The sequence below is a fragment of the Crassostrea angulata genome, chromosome 5 (assembly GCF_025612915.1).
Source record: "Crassostrea angulata isolate pt1a10 chromosome 5, ASM2561291v2, whole genome shotgun sequence".
Lineage (NCBI taxonomy): Eukaryota > Metazoa > Mollusca > Bivalvia > Ostreida > Ostreidae > Magallana > Magallana angulata.
Genome location: NC_069115.1, coordinates 32,648,952 through 32,669,565, shown reverse-complemented (window position 1 = coordinate 32,669,565; position 20,614 = coordinate 32,648,952). Strand labels below are relative to the sequence as shown.

General features: G+C 32.5%; 2 protein-coding genes across 3 annotated transcripts; one reads left to right on the top strand and one right to left on the bottom strand.

Annotated features, from left to right (window-relative positions):
- Positions 1 to 6,118: 6,118 nt before the first annotated feature.
- On the bottom strand, positions 6,119 to 8,607 carry LOC128186081 (uncharacterized). Its single transcript, XM_052855809.1, has 2 exons — positions 8,463 to 8,607; positions 6,119 to 7,944 (listed from the first exon to the last, which is right to left on the bottom strand). Exons 1-2 carry the CDS (start codon positions 8,517 to 8,519, stop codon positions 6,388 to 6,390), a joined length of 1,614 nt encoding a protein of 537 aa, XP_052711769.1. The 5' UTR covers positions 8,520 to 8,607; the 3' UTR covers positions 6,119 to 6,387.
- A 1,157-nt stretch (positions 8,608 to 9,764) lies between these two features.
- LOC128184608 (uncharacterized) lies at positions 9,765 to 15,858 on the top strand. Of its 2 annotated transcripts, XM_052854165.1 has the most exons (5): positions 9,766 to 9,977; positions 12,119 to 12,466; positions 13,129 to 13,329; positions 13,788 to 13,860; positions 14,024 to 15,858. In XM_052854165.1, the coding sequence occupies exons 1-5, from the start codon at positions 9,890 to 9,892 to the stop codon at positions 14,490 to 14,492; spliced, it is 1,179 nt and encodes a 392-aa protein (XP_052710125.1). In that variant the 5' UTR covers positions 9,766 to 9,889; the 3' UTR covers positions 14,493 to 15,858. The 2 variants fall into 2 exon arrangements, with proteins under 2 accessions (XP_052710126.1, XP_052710125.1); XM_052854166.1 differs by lacking the exon at positions 13,129 to 13,329 and having other exon boundaries at positions 9,765 to 9,977.
- Positions 15,859 to 20,614: the final 4,756 nt, after the last annotated feature.

Below are 20,614 nucleotides of genomic sequence, written 5' to 3'. Positions count from 1 at the left end.
CTTCTGATCTTCAAGTACAATGAAGCTATACGACTTGACTAATAGGGAGAAAAAATACTAAGTAATCATACTTTATACATGTATGCTCTATACTGTGAGCTATACATGTATTACTTTAAATGAATGGTTATGGGAATATACATTTGGACTTATATTATAAGGTACCGTTATTTTGCTACCAATTAAAATAAAATTATATGGTCTTGTCTTTTAAAACAGAAAATAAGGTACATGTATTTTAAAAGGTTTTTTTGAAATTCTAGGAATTTTTATAAGGACGCGTATATGAATTTGCGCGCTCAAATTTCACTTAGCCAGAGTAAGGGGCAATTGCGTCTGAACTACTGTATAAAGCCGCAAAAATAGTTACATTAACATAAGTCCCTCTAGAATGATAGTAGTCAGTAAGGAACGCACAAGTGTCTTATAACTCATCTACCACAACCTGTTCTGTTTTTATATTGTTTTTATTTGTTTTGTTTTGTTTAGGACTTCAGGCCCTGAAGTCCTTGCATTTGTCAATCATTACAGATTGTTTTTTCCCTGTCATTTTTAATCTGTCTTGTGATCAGCTTTGAAAAGAAATATTTTGAGTATTATGAGGCGATTATTTTGTTTGGGTGTGAACAAATCTAATAAAGCCCAAAGCACCTCAAAATATTTAAAGAATGATGCCTTATTACTTGGTCATTATGGCCATATAGTGAACATGTATACAATTTAATAAATTTTTGTTTCTTAACTTTTATAGTCTTTTCTAACATTCATTGCTATAGGGTATGGGTTCCAATAACAGTCAGATGAGTCTGGAATAAGATTTTTAACTATAAAATGAAGCTGAAATTCGTAAAATGCAAACATGAGACTCCCTGTCATGTCCATCTACGAGCAATGGTTCTCCTTGAACTGTTAAAGCCTTGTGTAATCAAAGAACTCATTTATTATGATAAAGTGCCTCTTAATACGTAACACAGTATAATGTATTTTGAACTATCTCTTTAACTCCCTATTTTAATCATCTAGAATAATGCATTGATGATGAACACTTTAATCAAAAGCCAAACATTTACGATTGATATTACATTTCAGATTAATTACATAATTTACACTTGTTACAGTAAATACCTTCGAATCATTGTTCTTTGACTTTTCTTTCTCTCTTATAGAATCCTTATAAATGAGTTTGACTCGCTTCTCTTTAATGCTTCTGGACTAAATCAGTTTAATTCGATATTTGTAAGATCAGCATCCCGGGGTAAATTTCTGTGTGTACTCGTTGGAACGTTTGATATTGGACACTAACTGCTGTATTTGCTATGTTCCCCCAACTAATGTTGAACAATGGATGGTATACCCTTTCTTCTGCATCGATCCATTTTGCTTTAGAAAGCAAATAATTAAAGCTTTTACATGATAGCAGTTAGGGTCTTAACTGAAAGTTCTTTATCTCGCAGAATAGTAAACATATTCTATAAAAAGACAATAAACAAACCTGCAAAAAGGTATCCTTCTGTTCATTAAGAACACTGGAAAGAATCTTTGCTTAGTTCAGTAGTTTAACGGACATTTCTGAGGAAGCTTCAAAGATCATTACCTGTTCTCCTAATAGAGAGTTCACCTGCTGACGAAGTACGTGTAACAAAACTGCAAGACGCAGAATGTACATAACGTGTTTTTGCTTTACCCTAGCTGTCCTGAGTTTTTGCTACCACCACTTTCCGCTTGATATTTTGATAATCATTAATACCCTTGTGCTTAAAATAGGTTCATCCACTAATATAAAAAAATAAATCTCCGTAAGAAATATTTTTTCGTTCCTGTGAACTTTTATGAGTGAAAAATGAAAATGTGTCAATAAAGATATCTTGGATATTTTATCGATTTCAACTGTGTTGTTTTCACATGTATGTGTATTTATATTAAAAGACATCAAAAAGAGATGGAAGCAATTAAATTAGGACTGACTACAGTCGTGAATTCGGGGAAAGCGGTGTCTTATTTGCTTAGATCAACAACGTTGCTTTCATTGTCTTTTAAATCATTAAATAATATGATATCCAATTAATTTGTATGAGAAAATGTTGAAAAATATAATGAATTTGCTATTTATTTTAAATGTCAAGTAAATTATGTATAAAAATATTCATTTTGTCATATTAACATACATCAAGTTTTAAATAAAAAATAATTTGATAAAGTTTAAATTCTTTGACATTATTTTCTTTTGCGTAGTCAACGTAGCTGTCTACCTTTAACTCATAACTTGTTTGAGCTTCTTCGGAAAGATTATATATGATTCTAATTTTCTGTTCTGCATAAAATTTTGTTTTATCCGTATTAAATGAGAACAGTGTCTTGCATATTTTATTCTTAAAGTTTGATGAAGTGTTCTCGCACAATTTGGCATTTATAAAATACTTGTTTCGTAGCTATGAAGAGGAATATTCCAGAACCATCATTGCCCCCCGCCATGAAAAGACCGGGGAATATATAGCGTTACCCCATTCCATCCTTCTGTCATTCCGTCATCATTCACTTTCCGATTAATATCTCAACATACGTTGCACATATTCAATACAAATTTATTATATGGATGTATTTTATGAATATACAGGATTTGGTCGAATCTGGTTCTCGTCAGATGATTTTTGACAGAGTTATGTTCCTTGAACTTTAAATTCTCAGTTTTCGCTCTCTAGCTTTTTAAGGGATGCATATATAAATCTGATATTTGATTTTCATATGTAGGTTATTTACTGGCAAAATACAGATAAAGTTTGAATTAAAGCTGAACACCGCTCCTAAATAGGCACTGTCCGCCATATTTCTCTCTCATCACCGTTATCCCTACAACCCCTATATAAGCTGCAGACCTCTAAACAGTTTAAAGTATTTTGCTGTATATTTCTCACCTGTGTGGACATCTTGCCTCGCCGTGTAACTCGGTTGCGATGAAATTATCAAGTTTTACGCACTTTTTTCAAGCCAAAGGAATACTTACAATGTACATCAAATAAATTGGTCAAAATATAATTTACAGACAGAATGTGCACATAAAATAAGAATTAAATGCAACAAATCCAAAGACCACGAAAGGAATACTACATGTCAGCCACGAGTTTCGGTGTAACGAAATCGAAGGATATATATATAGCAGGTATCTGTGTGATGGTGCCCACTTACGAGCGGTGTTCAGCTTTAAGTTCGGGCGCGATGATTTTTGACAGAGTTATGCCTCTTGAACCTTGGAAAAAATGGGAAACTCGTAGTTTTCACTGAATGATGCATATGTAAATTTCATATATCATAATGGTTAATTTATTAGGAATTACAGGCCAAGCTTAAACTCCGATGATTTTTGACAGAGTTGTGCCTCTTGAATTTTTAAATAAAATGAGTAATTTTCATTGATCATCAATTAATCTGCAATCAAACAAATGTTATACGTTTGGCATTTGAAATTTTGGTCCCCTGCAAGGGCATTTGTGGCGTTACGACACATATAGTTTTTATTTTCACGCAAGGGGTATCAGTATCTATCTATCAACTTGTATACCTGTCGACTTGAAAACTTAAATTCATAGATAAATGATTTTTTTCACAGGTTTACTTTAAATATGTTATACACGCTTTCAATAAATCGTGCCCTCTAGCGGAAGGGTTATCTACCTTACTTAGCGATGACGTCAAACGAGGATAAACGTAATTACGTACATGTATGAAAGAATATTATACACGACATAAATTTGCGTGAGTTATATGTTTTGCAACGTTTTGTTGTAAGAAAAAATATAACAATAATCGAAACTGTTAACATTTTCCTTGTAATTGACTAATGTAATCGATAATTACGCTCATTAAATCAATATTAAGCCTATATAATATAATCGATTACGAGTCTACTTTCACTTCGCTGATGTAAACAGTAGTTTTCTGCTCTATATTAATTAAAGGTGTTATATTGCCGTAGATTATTTTAAAAAATGCTTGAATCACAAATGAACCATTAAATTAATTTAAAATTAATAGTACCGATGGTTTAGTATCTTTAAAGCGAATATTGTTAAAAGATGTCATGTTATAAACAGGTATACAAGAAAAAATCGTCGATGTCATGATGAGCGAGTCGCAAGTATTGGCGAATCTTACAAGCAACACCATCTACTCAGAATGTTCCGTATTAACTTTAGATGACATCCCTGGGTCTATTCTTTCAAAAGAACCAGAAAAGTGTAAAAAAATCAGAACTAGAATGGTGGATGAAATGCCGAGGATTCTCATTTAAAAAGTCAGACACAAAAGCGCAGTTGTGTAATCGGATCAGGCATTTATCGGCGTGTACAACATTCACAGTAACGGACCCAGATCCCGGGCATAGTCACTTACTGCAGAAACAAATAAAATGTTCTCACTGTAAAACAAACAAACAAAATGCAGAAAAAAATAAAATTCATAAGGAAGATGAAAAAACAAAAAGTTCTCTTACATGTACTAAACAAGCGCAAGCCTGGAGTAGAAGTACGGTCATATTACCGGAAACTTTCTCACATATTATGATATCTGAACATGCTAAATCATCAGGAAAAAATACACAATATGTAGAAAAACCCATTGAAAAGGGTTATAAATTTTTTTGGGATGGTTACATACATGATGTTACTTGTATGAAAGAAAACAACTCTGTACACATCAAATGTAAATGTTACCGTTCACAGAGGAAAAATGAACAGCCTCATTCTCTCTCAGTCAAACTAAATTCAAATTCTGGCTCTGTTGAGTCAGGGAAGTGCTCCTGTGTTGCTGGTATAACAGGCTTTTGCAATCACATATTTGCTTTGCTTTACACAATTGATCATGCCAAAAAAATGAAGCTGACTGAATTTCCCTTAAATAAGACATGCACCCAAAAGCCTGCAGAATGGTCTAAATGTCGGACGGGTGGAATTTCTTCAGAGCCCATAATGGAGTGCCGTGTCGTGAAACCAAATTATGGCTCTCAGTCTACAGGAATAAAACCTACACTGTATCAATCAACAAGAACAGACATAGAATATCCTAATGGTTCAGATTTAGCAACAGGTTTAAAGACTTTAGGGGGGAACTTGGCATTTTTTTCTGTTTTTAATTGCAATGACACAGATGGAGTTAAGACCAGACTAGGAACAACTGTTCCAGTTGGTAGTGTTTTAAGTTATCAGCTGTCATTAACAGAGCCAAATTTTCATGTTGCTGAAAATATTGACTGCACTGGTATACCAGAATCTAAGGAAAAACCCCCAGAGGACCCAATACCATTCCCATGGGAAGAAACCTGTGAGCTTGAGGTTCCTATGGATGTCCAAGATGAATTTAAACTAAAATTAAACAATACAGAGGCAACTGAAATCGAGAAAAGTACAAGAACACAAAGTTTATCAGATAGATGGTTTAACGAACGCAGGAATAGGCTGACAGCCAGTAAATTTGGGCTTGTAATGAAAAGAAAAACAAAAAATAATCAAAGTTTTATTAAAAATACAGTGATTAGCAAAAAAGATCTTTCAAATGTCCCCTCTGTAAAGTACGGAACAGAAAATGAGGAAAAAGCTAAATATAAATATAAGCAGTATATGGAAAGAGCAAGGAATCCAGTACAAATCTACAGCAGTGGTCTTTTTGTAAATCCAAAAATTTGTTGGGCAGGAGCTTCTCGATATGGAAAGGTATTTGATGCAAAGTATGGCCTAGGCTTGTTGGAAGTCAAGTGTGCTTATAAGCATAGAGATATATCTGCAGTTGATGCTTGCTGTGACCCAACATTCTACTGTGAACTGAATGACCAAGGTTTACCATGTTTGAAAAGAAACCATCACTACTACAGCCAAGTGCAAGGTCAACTAGGAATATGTGGTGCTCGCTGGTGTGACTTTGTTGTGTATACTAACAAAGGATTGATTATTGAACGCATTGCTTTTGACAAACATTACTGGACAAGTATGATTAACAAATTACATGAGTTTTATGTTTCACAAATTGTCCCTGTGCTCCATCAGACTCGAAGTCTACAAAGTTGTCATTCAGATTCATCCTGAATTTGACATTGAACATTGCAGGTATAATTTGAATAAAAAATAGAAAATGTATTTATGTCTTTGTTTATTATTCAATAGCAGTCAGTTGAATTTTCCTGCAATATATACACCAACAAACTGAAACAAGTATCATTAACATATATTATGTACTATCGAAATGCAGCATAAACAGTCTTTCTCAACTAAATTACAATGAATTTATATAACAACTTTTGTAATTTAACAAGTATACTTCAGCAGTCATTCACTTATTCCAGTCATTATTAAAAGATAGTTACACATCATTACATGTACAAATGATACTCATTACAGGATATCAAGACACAGAAATAATAGGTTCTTGAAACAAAGTAAGAAGTGCACACACTGTCCAAATTTGATTGATGGATCCCATTAAACTAAGAGGAATAACTTGATCAAAAATGTGAAATGATTTGATTTTGTTTATAGCTCTCTCAACATGAATTCGCTCTGCAGCTATGCTTTGTGTCCTTAAAACATCCCCACCTGTCATTTGATCATACATACCTAAAAAAGGTGGAATATTTAGTTTTACATGTACTTCATCTAACAAATCCTGAATGTTAAAGCCTTTGTCAGCCATTATACTATCTCCCTTATCAAAGGGAAGCTGAAGAAAACCAGAACGTTCTGTAATTTCTCTGTCTGAAATACAGCCTGTAAATAACTGACTTACAAAACTAACACTCCCTGACGGTGAAATACCTATTAAACCTTTTAATGTATTTGCACTCTTATAGTTGCTGTAAGTCTGTGACTTTAAAAGTAAGGATGATGACATTTCTACCTTTATTTCAGTACAATCAATTATGACCCTAGTTGAAGGGTATTTTTCCTTAAAAGACTGGGGCATATACTGAAAAACTTGCTTCTTGCTTGGCCAAATATTCAAAGTTCCAAGACGTTGATAACAAAAATTGGCCCAAGATATTAAAACATTGCTTACAGTGCTAATTGAAACACCAAATCTGTTCGACAAATCATACTCAAATAATCCAACTTTTACTCTACAAAGAAACATTAAAAACTGATTCTCTGGAGAAAGTTTCCTAGGTCTACCACTCTTAACATTACATTGAATCTCATCAATATTATCAATATTAGCAGTATTAAGAATCATATTTTCTCCATTTGGACCTGGATTCAAAAAATTTAAGACTTCATTAAATACTGCTCTACTAGAAAACCCAGTGTAAAAATTTACATCTTTGTCATTCAAGTTCTCTATGGCAAATTTTAACAAATTAATGTTTGATTTTAGAGTCAAATTTTCAAGCTTCAGTTTTTCAAATTCTTTCAACATTTTTTCATTTTTTTCTTTCAGTTTTTTAATTTCATCAGAAAGGAAAAAATTGTCCAATTCATGCTCATTAGCACAAACACTAGCGTCATTGAAAATGTTTTCTACTGGTACTTCCGATACACTTCCTTCATCAACAGCTTCAGGACATGTCTCACCGTTGTCATGCAATTTACTGCACTTGGTGTTTGCGACTTTGGTAACATTCTTGGCCTTTTGAAGAGCATTTAATGGTCTTGATCTTTGTTCTTTGTAAATGTGATTAAGGTGTTTCCAACAATTAAACACAGTCGGCACACATCCGGGCAGTTTGGTTCTTCTTCCACTAAATGGATGGTACTCCAAATTTTCTTTCGTAAAATGAAGTGAACAAACAACAGTGCTGGATGTTACTTTAAATAAATCACTTTCATCTCTTTTAATATTAATTATCCATTGTTTCCTTAATGGATCACCAGCGGGAGGGAAATTGTGGTAGCTGATTTTTCCATGACCTGGAATTATAGGGTATCCATATGTGGTACAGCCAGGAACACAGCAGTTTCTATTACTCTGAAATAAAAAATATTAATTTATTTTTTATACATAACTAATACATAACATTAATATATATTCATTATGTTTTAAAACACATCTTAATTACTACAATGTTGTTTTAGTAATTATTAAATTACTGTCACCAGATATGTAAATAACAACTCTGTTGTCAAAGAAAATCATTGGTCTCAAACTCAACAGAAGTTCACTTCTTTTTTCACTACATTTAGTTCTATCAGAGACATAAAAAAACATGTTATTTTTGTCTCAGGTTTTATAAACCTTAAACAGTGTTAAACATAATTTCGAACACCATACTTGCATAAATGAGAATTACAAACACGTAACTACCAAAATTAACATTTGACATGCAAAAATCATGTTTATATTGCTTCTTTCTGTCTTCGACTGAGAAAGATGTTTTGATTCGAATTTCCTCTTCATCGTCACTTGACAACATACGTTGGCATTTAAATTGCATTATAATTAAAAATGAGTGGAAATATATATACACCGATAAATAAATAACTTACCAACGTAGATTCTATACTGCAACTGGGCACATTTGGTGAAACAATCGACTCTGACATTGCAATGATTACTTATGATGCAGCGTGGCGAGTTATCAAGATTCCTCGTCTGACGTCATAGTTAGGGGAAGTAACCCAAGTGCGCGAATTTTTGAAATCATGTATAAATTAATTATGTTTAACATTTTGATAAACATTGTAAATAACGTACACAACAAACCGATTTCCTCGTTCTATGTTCGAGGGAACATCTTTTGTCTTATGCTAAACTTGACCCCCCCCCCCCCCCCCCCCACAAAATAGGTCAAGTTCATGACACGTCCTCAGGTCATAAGCAATCTTATGTCCAATGTTTTTCATTAAGAAAGCTTCAAAGCAAACATACATTATGAACTTTTTCTCACAATGACCTTGAACTTGTCTAAATGGCGTTGACTTAAAGTCATGAAACACAGTCAGGTCATAAGCAATGGGCGTTTCATGAAATTAACCAAAGGTCATTTGAGCAAGTTCAAGGTCATTAAGAGGAAAAGTGCAAAATGTGTGTCCGGTCCATATATTTCTCATAAAGAAGCATTGAAAATTCTTACTGCGCAAAGATTGCTTATGACCTGAAGGCGTGTCTTGATTTTGACCACACGTTTCTTTGTTATGTTGTTATGTGTGGTCTTACAAAAATGAATTCAACCAATTCATGATTTTGAGTATAACTTAATGAGCTAGTCCACCGTCAATAAGATGGCCAATTGTTTCCGATAATATATTTCACGTAGAACGTACTTTTTTTTTAAATATACTTTTTGGGAAAAAAACAAAAATACCTTACATTTGTGTTTAAAAAAAATACACAGAGACATGATGAGCCTTAAGCTGTTTTACTGATTTATGGATTAAAGAGAGTAAGTAATACGGAAGACAAAGTTCATGTCATATTTTTTATTTATATTAGGAGTATTAACAATAAACTAATCGTACTCGTTTTATTTTCATTTATACTTCAATCTTATGAAAGTCACCATAAACCGGTTATGAAAAAAATCCATTTAAAAGGCCTTGCCTTTTTCATTAATGCATATAACAATCAACGTGTATTTTTGCTGGCAAAAAAGGAATTAAAAACCTCCTATGTATCTTACAAAGAAACAGACTGATGATTTTGTTTTCTTCTTTTTTTTCAAAAATTTATATTCTAGATATAGGTTTTCCTCTGTGGCTGACCATCAGTTGCAAGCAATGCGCGTCAATCAAATCATATTACATGATATAAGTATCCCCGCCTCTTTGCCTTTATATGTGCATTTTTCTAACTTCTAGGTTTTATCCGGCCTTAGGATAATGTTGATCAACACATAAAAACTCCAAAGCCGCTGTGAAGGAAAATGTGATAACTTGTTCCTATAGCAGTTATACATTTGTTTATTGAGATCACAATGCTTTCAGGGAAAATGTTGAAAATACTTCAGAATCTTTTGTTTTCATCCTGTGTCGCTGTTTTTATTTTGGATTGCCATTTATATGGTGAGTCATGGAAGATAATTTATTAGTTGGGGGGGGGGGGGGGTTAAGAGAGATGGTGTGCAGAAAAAATGTACTATGTTTTTAAAACCTGGATCATTTAGTAATTATACCGATTTTTAAGAAAATACATGTGATTGGACGTGATATCACAAGACCTTTATAATAATATTTGCAGTGATTTTATTTTAGTTTCTTACTTAAAAATGACAAGAAACAAAATATAAACCAAGAAAGATGTTGTAATTTGTCACAAATGATAAGAAATTCAAAATGATTTTTTCTTAATCCAAAAATTTTGAAATACCTGAATTTGTAATCAATTATTCGTCAATTTGCATATCCCAAATACCTTCCACATAAAGGTTGCTTAAAGACGTCATATCGTGGCAGTCTTTGAACTAACAAAAATTGTTTCAGTTTTTAATTTCATGTATGTAGATAAGTCTTTATTTGTTACATGTATAAGTGCAGGCTTTAAGTTTAAAATAGATAACTTTCATATCAAGGTCACTTTGTGTTCCACATTTCTTTCCGGTGGCGAAGGATTTGTTTCCTGGAAAAATTCAGCATTGTTCGTTTATTAGGAAGTCGCGTATTTACACAACGGATAAAAATCCCCCATGATCCCCAGAGAAAGAGGGAAATTCTATTTAGCAAAAAAAAGGAACATTATATATATATATATATATATATATATATATATATATATATATATATATATATATATATATATATATATATATATATATATATATATATATATATATGATTTGAATAAGATTACGTTGATTATTACGTAATAATATTAATTACGATTTAGTTGTGGCAGTTTTCCTGATAATATTATGAAGAGGCATTAGAAACTTTTAAAACTGCAGATAGGAGTTCAAATGTTTCCGTTACAAAGTTGTTTTTAAGTGCTATATAAAGGAAAAACAGGCTTATTTTAATTTGGCGCGTGGTGTTGTACTTCACAATGTTATAGCATTAATCTCGTCTGGTAAAATGTATAGCCTCAGAATACAACGCATATTGCACTTGTACATTACGTTGACCTATTTTTCAATTTTTTAAAACACTCAAAAAAGGGAAGTACAATAACAGGCTAATTAAATACTAATAGATAATTAGTTAAACTGTTTGTCACAGTTTGAGATATTCACAAGATGAATATCTGCCATTCAGTCAATTGAAAGGTGACTGAAATGTGACTGAATGGCATATCTGTGCCATTCAGTTGCCTTTCCAGACCATTCAGTTATCATTCAGTTGACTGAATGGCAGAGCTTCATATAGCTGTGATTTCATCCTGTGATTGAAATTTGATGTAATGGCGTTTGTTTCTATATTTAAAAGTTTTGAAAATTTTCAAATGTTTTATTTGCATCGTGAAATTTATTCTGTTTCAACGTGGGACTTTTCCTTTCTTTTTGAATAGATGAATAAACTTCAGCTTATGCAACACAAACTAGCAACCCATAGACTTGTTGGTTGGGATTACGTTTCATTTGTTAATAGTCTATCTAAAGTGTTTTGTAGATTTTTTTTAAAAATAAAACGTAACTGTCTGTGAAAAAAAAAATTAAATTCAGTAAAAATTAAAAAAGTCCATATTTCATCTATGACATATCCGCATTTTTAATCCGGAGAAATTAAGAAGCGTGAAAAGTTTCTTACGAGTAAAGATCGTATATCTTTTAACCATTTTGGATGTTTTTGAAAGACATACTTTGATTTTTTAACTTGATACTGCGGGCACTTCATGTCGTGTACAATGCAAAATCTCCGTAGATTTTTTAAAACTTGTCATTCAACCAAACGCAGTTGGGGGTCGTTTCAATATGAGTTATTGTGTCTTTTTTACTGTAGTAAATAAATGTGGGTTGTACCTTAAAGTATTTACGTTTATCGAAATATTACGCAAAAAGTGATGGAAATTGGCAGATTAGATTCTTTATTAATTGCACTGACTCATCGTCGATCTGTCTTCCTCGTTTAAATCTTAAACCTAATTATGAAAAAAAAATTTTAACAAAAAATAGTCAATAAATTTTAAAAATCGTCACTTAAATTTAAGATAAATCTATTGGGAAATTTATTGACAACACAACCAACTTTAAACATGCATTGTTTATTTCCAGGTAAAAGTGCAAAAATTGTCATTTCCAGCTGTGATGGACAGATGAAGACCGGAGATAACTTTGGTGTAGACTACACCGCAATAAATTCACACTGTAACTGTACAATACTCCCAAAATATAATGGAAGTTTAATATTCGCATCGACTGCCATAAACGAAAACTGCTACATGGAAATTTCCATACTTAAAGTGAATGAGACGAAACTGAGTACCACAATACCATGTAAAGGCCCGAGACTAAGACAAACATTCCCAGTAACACATGATGACGTGCTTTATATGACATCCAGATCAGTCAACACTAACAATGAACAAGAGAGATTCCTCCAGGATATCACGATATTTGGAAGTATACAATTTTGAAATTGATTTTGATATATTCGTATAAATGTATTTTTTTAACCATCACCGAAAAAGCACAATAACGCAGACGATTATCTTCAAATCTGACCAATTTAATATGAATTTCAATTTTTATACCTTTCATCTAGGTTTTTATATGAATTATAATGTATCATTTTTCAAGGGGGGGGGGGGGGGGTAACCAACCGTAACACAATGTTTTATTATATCTTCCTGATTCTCTTTACCCCTTGAGATACAGTCTGCAAACTCTTTATAGAAAGCGCGCGGCATTGCAATTGAGATCATAGATACATTATATCTTTGATACAACATTAAAATTTTTCATTTGTTTAATATCTAAGTCTGTTGTGTCTTTACTAAAAGATCAACATGATAAAGACCATTATAACAAGATTATTATGATCTATACATGTTGTAAAATAAAATATCTTTTTGTAGCAATATGCATCCATGGAATATTAATGCGTTTAGTTTTGTACACTTGATGACAGTGCTAATAACCTTTTAAAAATTAATAGCGAAATTGCAATGTGAAGAACATCGAAATTTGTTCAATTCATGTTAATCAATAATTAATTAAATCGAATCAGTATCCAAACACGTAGTTGCAATTAACAGTTTATCACCAATTTCTGTTACTTGTAGTTGCAAACAGTTCATCAAATGTAATACCGATATTTGTTACTTGTGGGTCAACACTTCAAAGTTCATCAGCAAAGCCCAGTGATGTAATAACAAAAGCAAAACACAGCTTTTTCACAAACACTTCTCCAGTTGCAGTTTCAACTTATTCTAAAAGGGATCTGGAGAGCATTCAACCCCCCTCTGCAACAGAGGAAGTGCCATGTATGAAAACAAAGTTGTTATAAATAGGATGCACTTTGTTGATTTACTTTGATTAAAATTATTTATATCTACTATAAATATCCAATAGTATCTCCAGCAATATTCACATCTTCTAGTGTCTTTGTCTGCCAGTGTGATAACAATAGAAATCAAATGTATACCGCATCGTCCAATGCATTTCATGAATGTCGCAAAAGATTTACTGTTGCGGCGGAAATAGGGTTTGCTTAAGTAAACGAAATAATGTTAAAATGTCATTAATTCATTATTGATATATATTCGGACCGGGATCAAATATATCAAAACGCTCTTTTGACTATATTCGATGGAATTGAACACCGTAATATCACTTTTAGTACTAAAAATATGATTCCCCATTCCTCTAATTAAGTTAGCTACGTTGATATATGCAATGGTGTACAAATATTCATATTGATCCTTTTTTTCTGTTTTTTTAGACTTAATATTTGTCGCTGTAGGAAGTGGAATTGCCATTATTGCTGTTATTTTTTTGATAATTTTCTGTATACGGTAAATCTCTCTCTCCCTCTCTCTCCCTCTCTCTCTCTCTCTTTCTCTCTCTCTCTCTCTCTATCTCTCTCTCCTTTTTAAAATTGAAAAAGAATGAATAATTTTCATTCCAACCAAACATACATAATCTGTAAGCAATTACTGCATACTGATTTTATTGCAGGAGAAGAAACCACGAGAGAAGTACAGATAAATCTGACATACAGTTGTACGGAAGGCAACGCAACGTGGCCAATGGCAACAAGGAACTTCCGTACAATCCTCCGTATCACCAGTTCAATAACGAGGCTGATGGAGGATATTCAACAATGGAGGACATAGACAGAAGTCCTTGCGATGAACTTCAAGACAACCCCTTGGATCATTCTCATCAAGAGAACATTAAGGCAAGTGGCGCAGCAGGCATTGTGGAAGAAAAGACAGGACAACAGGAAGATATTCCAATGTTAGAGACCAGTAGCATGGTGGAAGATAAGACAGGAAAAGAAGATAATCCAATGTTAGAGACCGGTAGTGATGCAATTTATGCTCAACCAAATAAGGTTTCAAAAAGACCGACGTCTGAGGTGGAAGATATCAATCCCACTGAAAATTTGTATGCTCAAGTTAAGGTCAGACGACACGTTCCTTAATTTTAGATAACTTTTTCCAGGAATTTGTTAATGGTTTACTACTACTTTGACAATCTTTCTTGCAAAAAATTAGGATACCTTACCAGGCATTTCTGCAAAATACTAGAGTATGCAATTTCCTATATAATCTTCTTGAAAATACACTTAATATAAATTGCTGATATAAGATAAAATAGATCTACAGCACAGCGAAATTCATTATATTAGAACTATATCTCCGCCGGACGGGGTTTGAACTTACGACCTCTAGAACCTATACGCCTCTGGCAGTGAGCGACCACGTTTCTAACCACTCGGCCATCTAGACATATATCAAAATCCAAGTAAATTTTGATCATATTAAAAGTAATTATAAAATTAATTTATTTATTAGAACTCTTTATTACGAGGAGATACATGAAAGATTCTCGAGGAACGTGTCGTCTGACCTTAAAAAACGAGCATACAAAATGAAAAAGCTTGAAATGCGGAAGTTAAGCTAGATATATCAAGGAAAAAGCTTTACAAAATTGTTTACAACTTCGGGGTTTTTTTTGCGCGGACACCATTTTGATAATAAATGGTTGCAAAGATAAAGTCGAGATATAAATCATCTGTGTTTCAGAAATATTAATCGGGGGTTTATAGTTAATACATAATTTACTATTTGTGGTTTTGATTAAGAATATGTCTTAATTATTCATTTGAATTTTACAATCTGAATCCTGGAAAATAAGTTTTAAAAGCAAATCTTACAACTGCATTTAATAAGTTGATCTGAAAATTGAATGTGGACGCTAGTCTTAAGGAAAAATCTGCAAAAATCTATCTGCACTGTTTCAATACCAAATGAGATCTTTCAAGGTACATGTACATTTTTTGTATTGTTATTACGGTGAACTTTATAGTATAATATTTTACTAATAAACACTTGTTTTATTGTTTTTCATTAATCTGTCAGTTAATTTTTTGGATTTGCTTTGGTATTCTTTAATCACATTATTTTCACGCCTTTGTCTCATCATAAATGCAACAGTTACTGAAAATACATAACTAGTAATAAAAAAAACTATATATTCGGCATGCACAATATCTCTTTTACTAATTAAAACATTTAATCGTCAATGAGTCCATGGCTAAATTAATCATGGACTCATTAACCATAAAAAAGGTTTAAAAGTAAGAGACATATATTTTTCCACAGGCTAACGGGCATTTGATCAAGCGTAGTCCTGAATGTACTTATTTAATTTAAGTAATTATAGATTTAATAATTGGCAATGTACTTGATTTAGCGGATGCTGCAATCACCTAAAAAACGGTAATTAGAATACACAACCAAAAGTTGTACATTCGATGCAAAAATGCATATACGATATAGCTTTGTCTCAAAGTCATAACACTTGTTTACGAAGTAAAACCTTTGGGGAAGATGATGATATGTCACACCCCCTGTATTACATTAGGTATGGTCTTCTGTTGATTGTTCTTTAAAACGAAATGGGTGGTCTTCTTCAAATGACAAAAACGGACAGATGGACGCACTAGAGTTAGTAGTTTACAAGTTTTTATAGCACTCAAATATAAAAAAGGTGTGTAAAATAATATCTCTGGTCAATTCCTTCTAGGTTTTCGTAATTTTAAAAAACATTTGACATCACACGAGATAAAATGATCCAGTTTGTAATAAATATCTGCACAATACAAGTTGTAGTTGCACAGGTTACATTTTGGTGAAAAATGCAATTGATGCGTTTTCACAATAACTCGGTATTATATATAATATATACAGATTTGTACCAGAATGATGTACCAAAGTGAACACATAATTTGCATGCGGAAGATTTTTTTTCCGAGATCAAGAGATCGAGGTGAAAGCAGATTTTAAGTGTTGATTCAGATAGACAAACCGTCACATAAATGTTTCATAGATGAAACAGGAATTAAGTTATTAAATAACCTCGGTTTACTAGAAACGTTTTCAACTTCTTCATTTAACAAAAATGTTCGGCACAACTATTTCCACAAAAAAGTATTTCCTCAAATGCATTTCACTAACTAAATAAAGAATATGTTGTCAAAACCAGTCAGACAAATTTGACCATGTTCGTTGATGTGGTTCAGTAGAATATTTTAATATAAAAGTGTCTATAATATCACAATTCAAATACTTTATTCATACGTCTAAAAGTCTTATAAAATGATAAAGCTTGCATAATCTGAAGGTTCTGACCAAATTTTGTTCAGCTTAATTAGTGTAGTCTTCGATATTGGCCGTCATCGTTCTAATATTAATTCAGATCATATCCCTTCGGTTTCAAAATGAGACAATGGGTCTCGTTTTTCATAGAAGTATTAAGGAGAAATCTTCTGAAGAAAAAAAGGTATATATGTAAATGGATGAAAGATATTTTGAAGGATTTTCATGTTTTATTCCTTAGGCTAGCGTTATCCCTGCAGTCAAATGAAGGTTACTGATTGAAAGGGAGTTAGTATTGGTTTGTAATAATTGCATTGTATGCTGAAGTTAATTACTTTGGTTAGTGCCTTGTCAGAAGTAAAATCTATTTAATTTTATATTATTTTTGTTTATTTTCAAATTAGTTTATATCATATATAGATCTTGCCTATGTCACAGAAAGACTTAAAACGTCATCAGTATTTGACAATGCATATTTTAGAAATTCAATATTGTACATAAATACATGCATATGTTTGCATCATTCTTAGAAAATGAAACATTTCATAGGATTGAATATGCTTGTGTCTTTGATCTATAATAGGCAATTTGGTAATTTTGCATGGTCCTGTCTTTTAAAACAGAAAAAAGGGTATTTTTATATTTTGATTTTTGTTTAAATTCTAGGAACTTTTATAAGGACGCGTATATGCATTTGCGCGCTCAAATTTCACTATGGCCAGAATAAAGAGCAATTGTGTTTGAACTACTGTTTTAAGCCGCAAAATAGTTTCATTAACATATATCTCTCTAGAATGATTTGTGAGTGCTTTAACTCATCTACCACAACCTGTTCTGTTTTTATATTATTTTTATTTGTTTTGAAAGGGGTTTTTTGACAAATAAAAGTAATAAAAGAAAAAAACTTCACAAATACTGTGGAATCATTTAAATTCGTGGGGGTCAATATTTTCGTGGATTATGGGGTTTTCGCTTATCTGTGGAGATGTAATTTTATAGATGCGTCGGTTTTCAGTTTCAGTAAGAGAACAAACTCTTTCAAAATTTGTTTTCGTCGCTGATTTAAATTCCCGGGGGGGGGGGGGGGGGGGCGTATTACTCTTCATGTTGAATTTAACGAATTATAATCTTGTATATAATGCATTAACACTTGATGGTAACAATGACTTGTATGAAGAGTACGTCCTCCCTATTCGACGTTTTAAACTTAATCACAGTCACTATTGATACATTACGTATACCAATCTAAAAAACGGCTTTCTTAAATGAAAGCGACATTTGCATGCTAATTTTATTATATTCCTAAAAAAGAAAACATCAGTTTATGTCCTATATATCGCTATATATTCTATGATAATTTTTTTTTTTAATTTAATTCTCAGATTAAAAAACAATTATTTTAAGATCATTCAGGATTTTTTAAACGACTGAAATGAAAATTCCAAACATGAAAAAGAATTAATCCATTCTATATAGATGCAATCTGCGTGTTTTTGTGAAACAATACATGTGCCAGTATTTTTGTTCTTTAAATACATCTCTTATTATTACCAGGTTTATATTTTTGAGATGTCCTTTCTGTTATATTTTGTCTTTGGCGTTACAATTTCTCATTTTATTAATTATATTAAGTCCATTAATCTCGTTATATGGAGAAGTAGTCTATGTTGTTGCCGTTATAACCTAGGTGTTGTTTGTAATTCTAAATAAATAATAAAGTCTAATCCTCTGTAATCCCCCCCCCCCCCCCCATTCAAACCAAGTGCTCTTATTTCATTCTTTAGGGCAACGCCATTGTAATGATATATAGAGGGAAGAGGAACAACTTTAATTTTTTTTTGGGAAATTGTATAAAATAACCTATATGTATTTTTTATGTCCTTTGTGTTACATGTATTTATTCATCCTTGGTAAAACTAATTTATTTATTTTTTCTATTTCGAATTTTCAATAAATTTACTTAACTTACAACAATATTCTTTCGTTTTCAAATGAAAAGGTTTGATTGCAAAATTGGTACTTTTAGCGAAGGAAAATGATTAATTTTTAGGGGTATAAATAAAATCAAATGTTACAGTACTAAACGTTTGCCTTTCTGTTATGGTCCCAATCGTTTTATATTGGCAGCATTATTTTTGTTAAGGTGTTAAAATAAAACCTGCAATTTTCTTCAATTACAATTTTTCTGGCACTTTTGAGTAACGCCAAGGATATTAAATGTTGGCGCCACGCACATAAGATATTGTTTATGCAACTGATGTTTGCTAAATAAAAAGCTTTCAAAAAGTTAAAAGTTGGCATTTTTTCTCTGAATGTTGCTGGTGGTCCATCCATTGCACCAAATTTAAATATAACTCCTTTTCCCGGAGCAATTAACTTTTCTAGAGATATGTAGCTTAGCATTAAAGAACTATTTGCTTGCAAAGCTTGGTCAAATACCAGTCAACAGTGGTCTGTGGTGATGTAAGAGCTTTTCTACTGCAATGATTGAAGAGATACTTGGCTTAAGGGTCGATGCGCTGGAGAAAATTTCTGAGTGTTTCAAGTGGATAACTTGAATCATTTGTGGCATACAATCTTCTGTAATGGGGCGCCTCCCGGTTTTCTAGTCCGCTCTGCCAATTATTCTACTTTGTTTCATGGGAAAGAAACACATATTTAACTTCCTTATCGTCATGCAGGAAGATTAAAGACGTTGGAATTAACTGCTGATGGAATTCCAATCTCCTGGACACGAAATGTAGGGATATATTAAAACAAACAAGCTATCAACACTGTGCCGGATAATTATGCCAGTGCCAAGGTGGCATTTATGCACCCATCTAAGCTGCATGAATCGAAAAATTCAAATATGTTACATGATAGATCATTGCTTAAGAGTTTACGACCACCTTTGTTATCAACGTAACTCACCTGTCAGGTGAGATATTTATCTTTCAACATTCCTACAGGAAAAAAACTTTTCCCATAGGATAACAATATTCCTACAGAAAATTTGATTTTTCCTACCGGAATACAAGAACTTCCTATAGGGATTTCAATTCCGACAGGATTTGATAAAATCATATAGGAGATATTAGTTTCCTCTAAGAAAACTGCCTGTCTGAATTAAATACCATTCTCCTACAGGAAATATAATTCCTCTAGGATTTTTAGAAAATTCTACAGGATTGTCAATATTCCTGTATAAGAATCATTTCTCCTATGGGAATTATTATTTTCCTATGGGATATTATTTTTCAAAGGTAAATGTTACGTGTTTTTCCTGGGTTCTCGGGGATAATATATGAAATCAATTTTCCTCTAACTCTACCTGAGTTAATAATGATTGTTACAATGATTTTTGTCTAATTGGGTAACGTTTAAATCACTATCAATAATAAATGGGGTTAATCTGTGCGGTGGGCTTTCTGTATTGTGTGTCTATACCCAGTTCCTATTGAGTGAGAGGTACTTGGTGTCGTAATCTTCTTTTCTACACATATAGATTTTCTACACCAAGCACCTAACCTCAATTCCCTGGGTTTCTTGCCACTAGTTTCTATTTAACCCTACCTCTTAACTCTTCTATTTTTTCTTTCTATTATCTTTCTTTCTATCTTGTCCTTTCTACTCTGCTGTTCACAGACGACTCTCCTAGACTCTACAGCACAGCTGTTTATATAACCATGGAGTAGTCCACTCCAAGGGTAGTCAGGTTATTTCATTTCCACCCAGATCTAATTCATCACAACGTTTATTGTAATAAGGCATGGTCAATATGACCATATAGTGAAGAAGTATACAAGTTATAGTCTTTTCTAAAACTAGACTTTGACCCGTGCCTGCACGGGTTGACATTGCATATCGAACATTTATAAAATATGTACATAGACACACCTTATTATTGACAATTACATAACAAAGCTATAAGCCTACAATTTAATGCTCTAATTTCAGTACA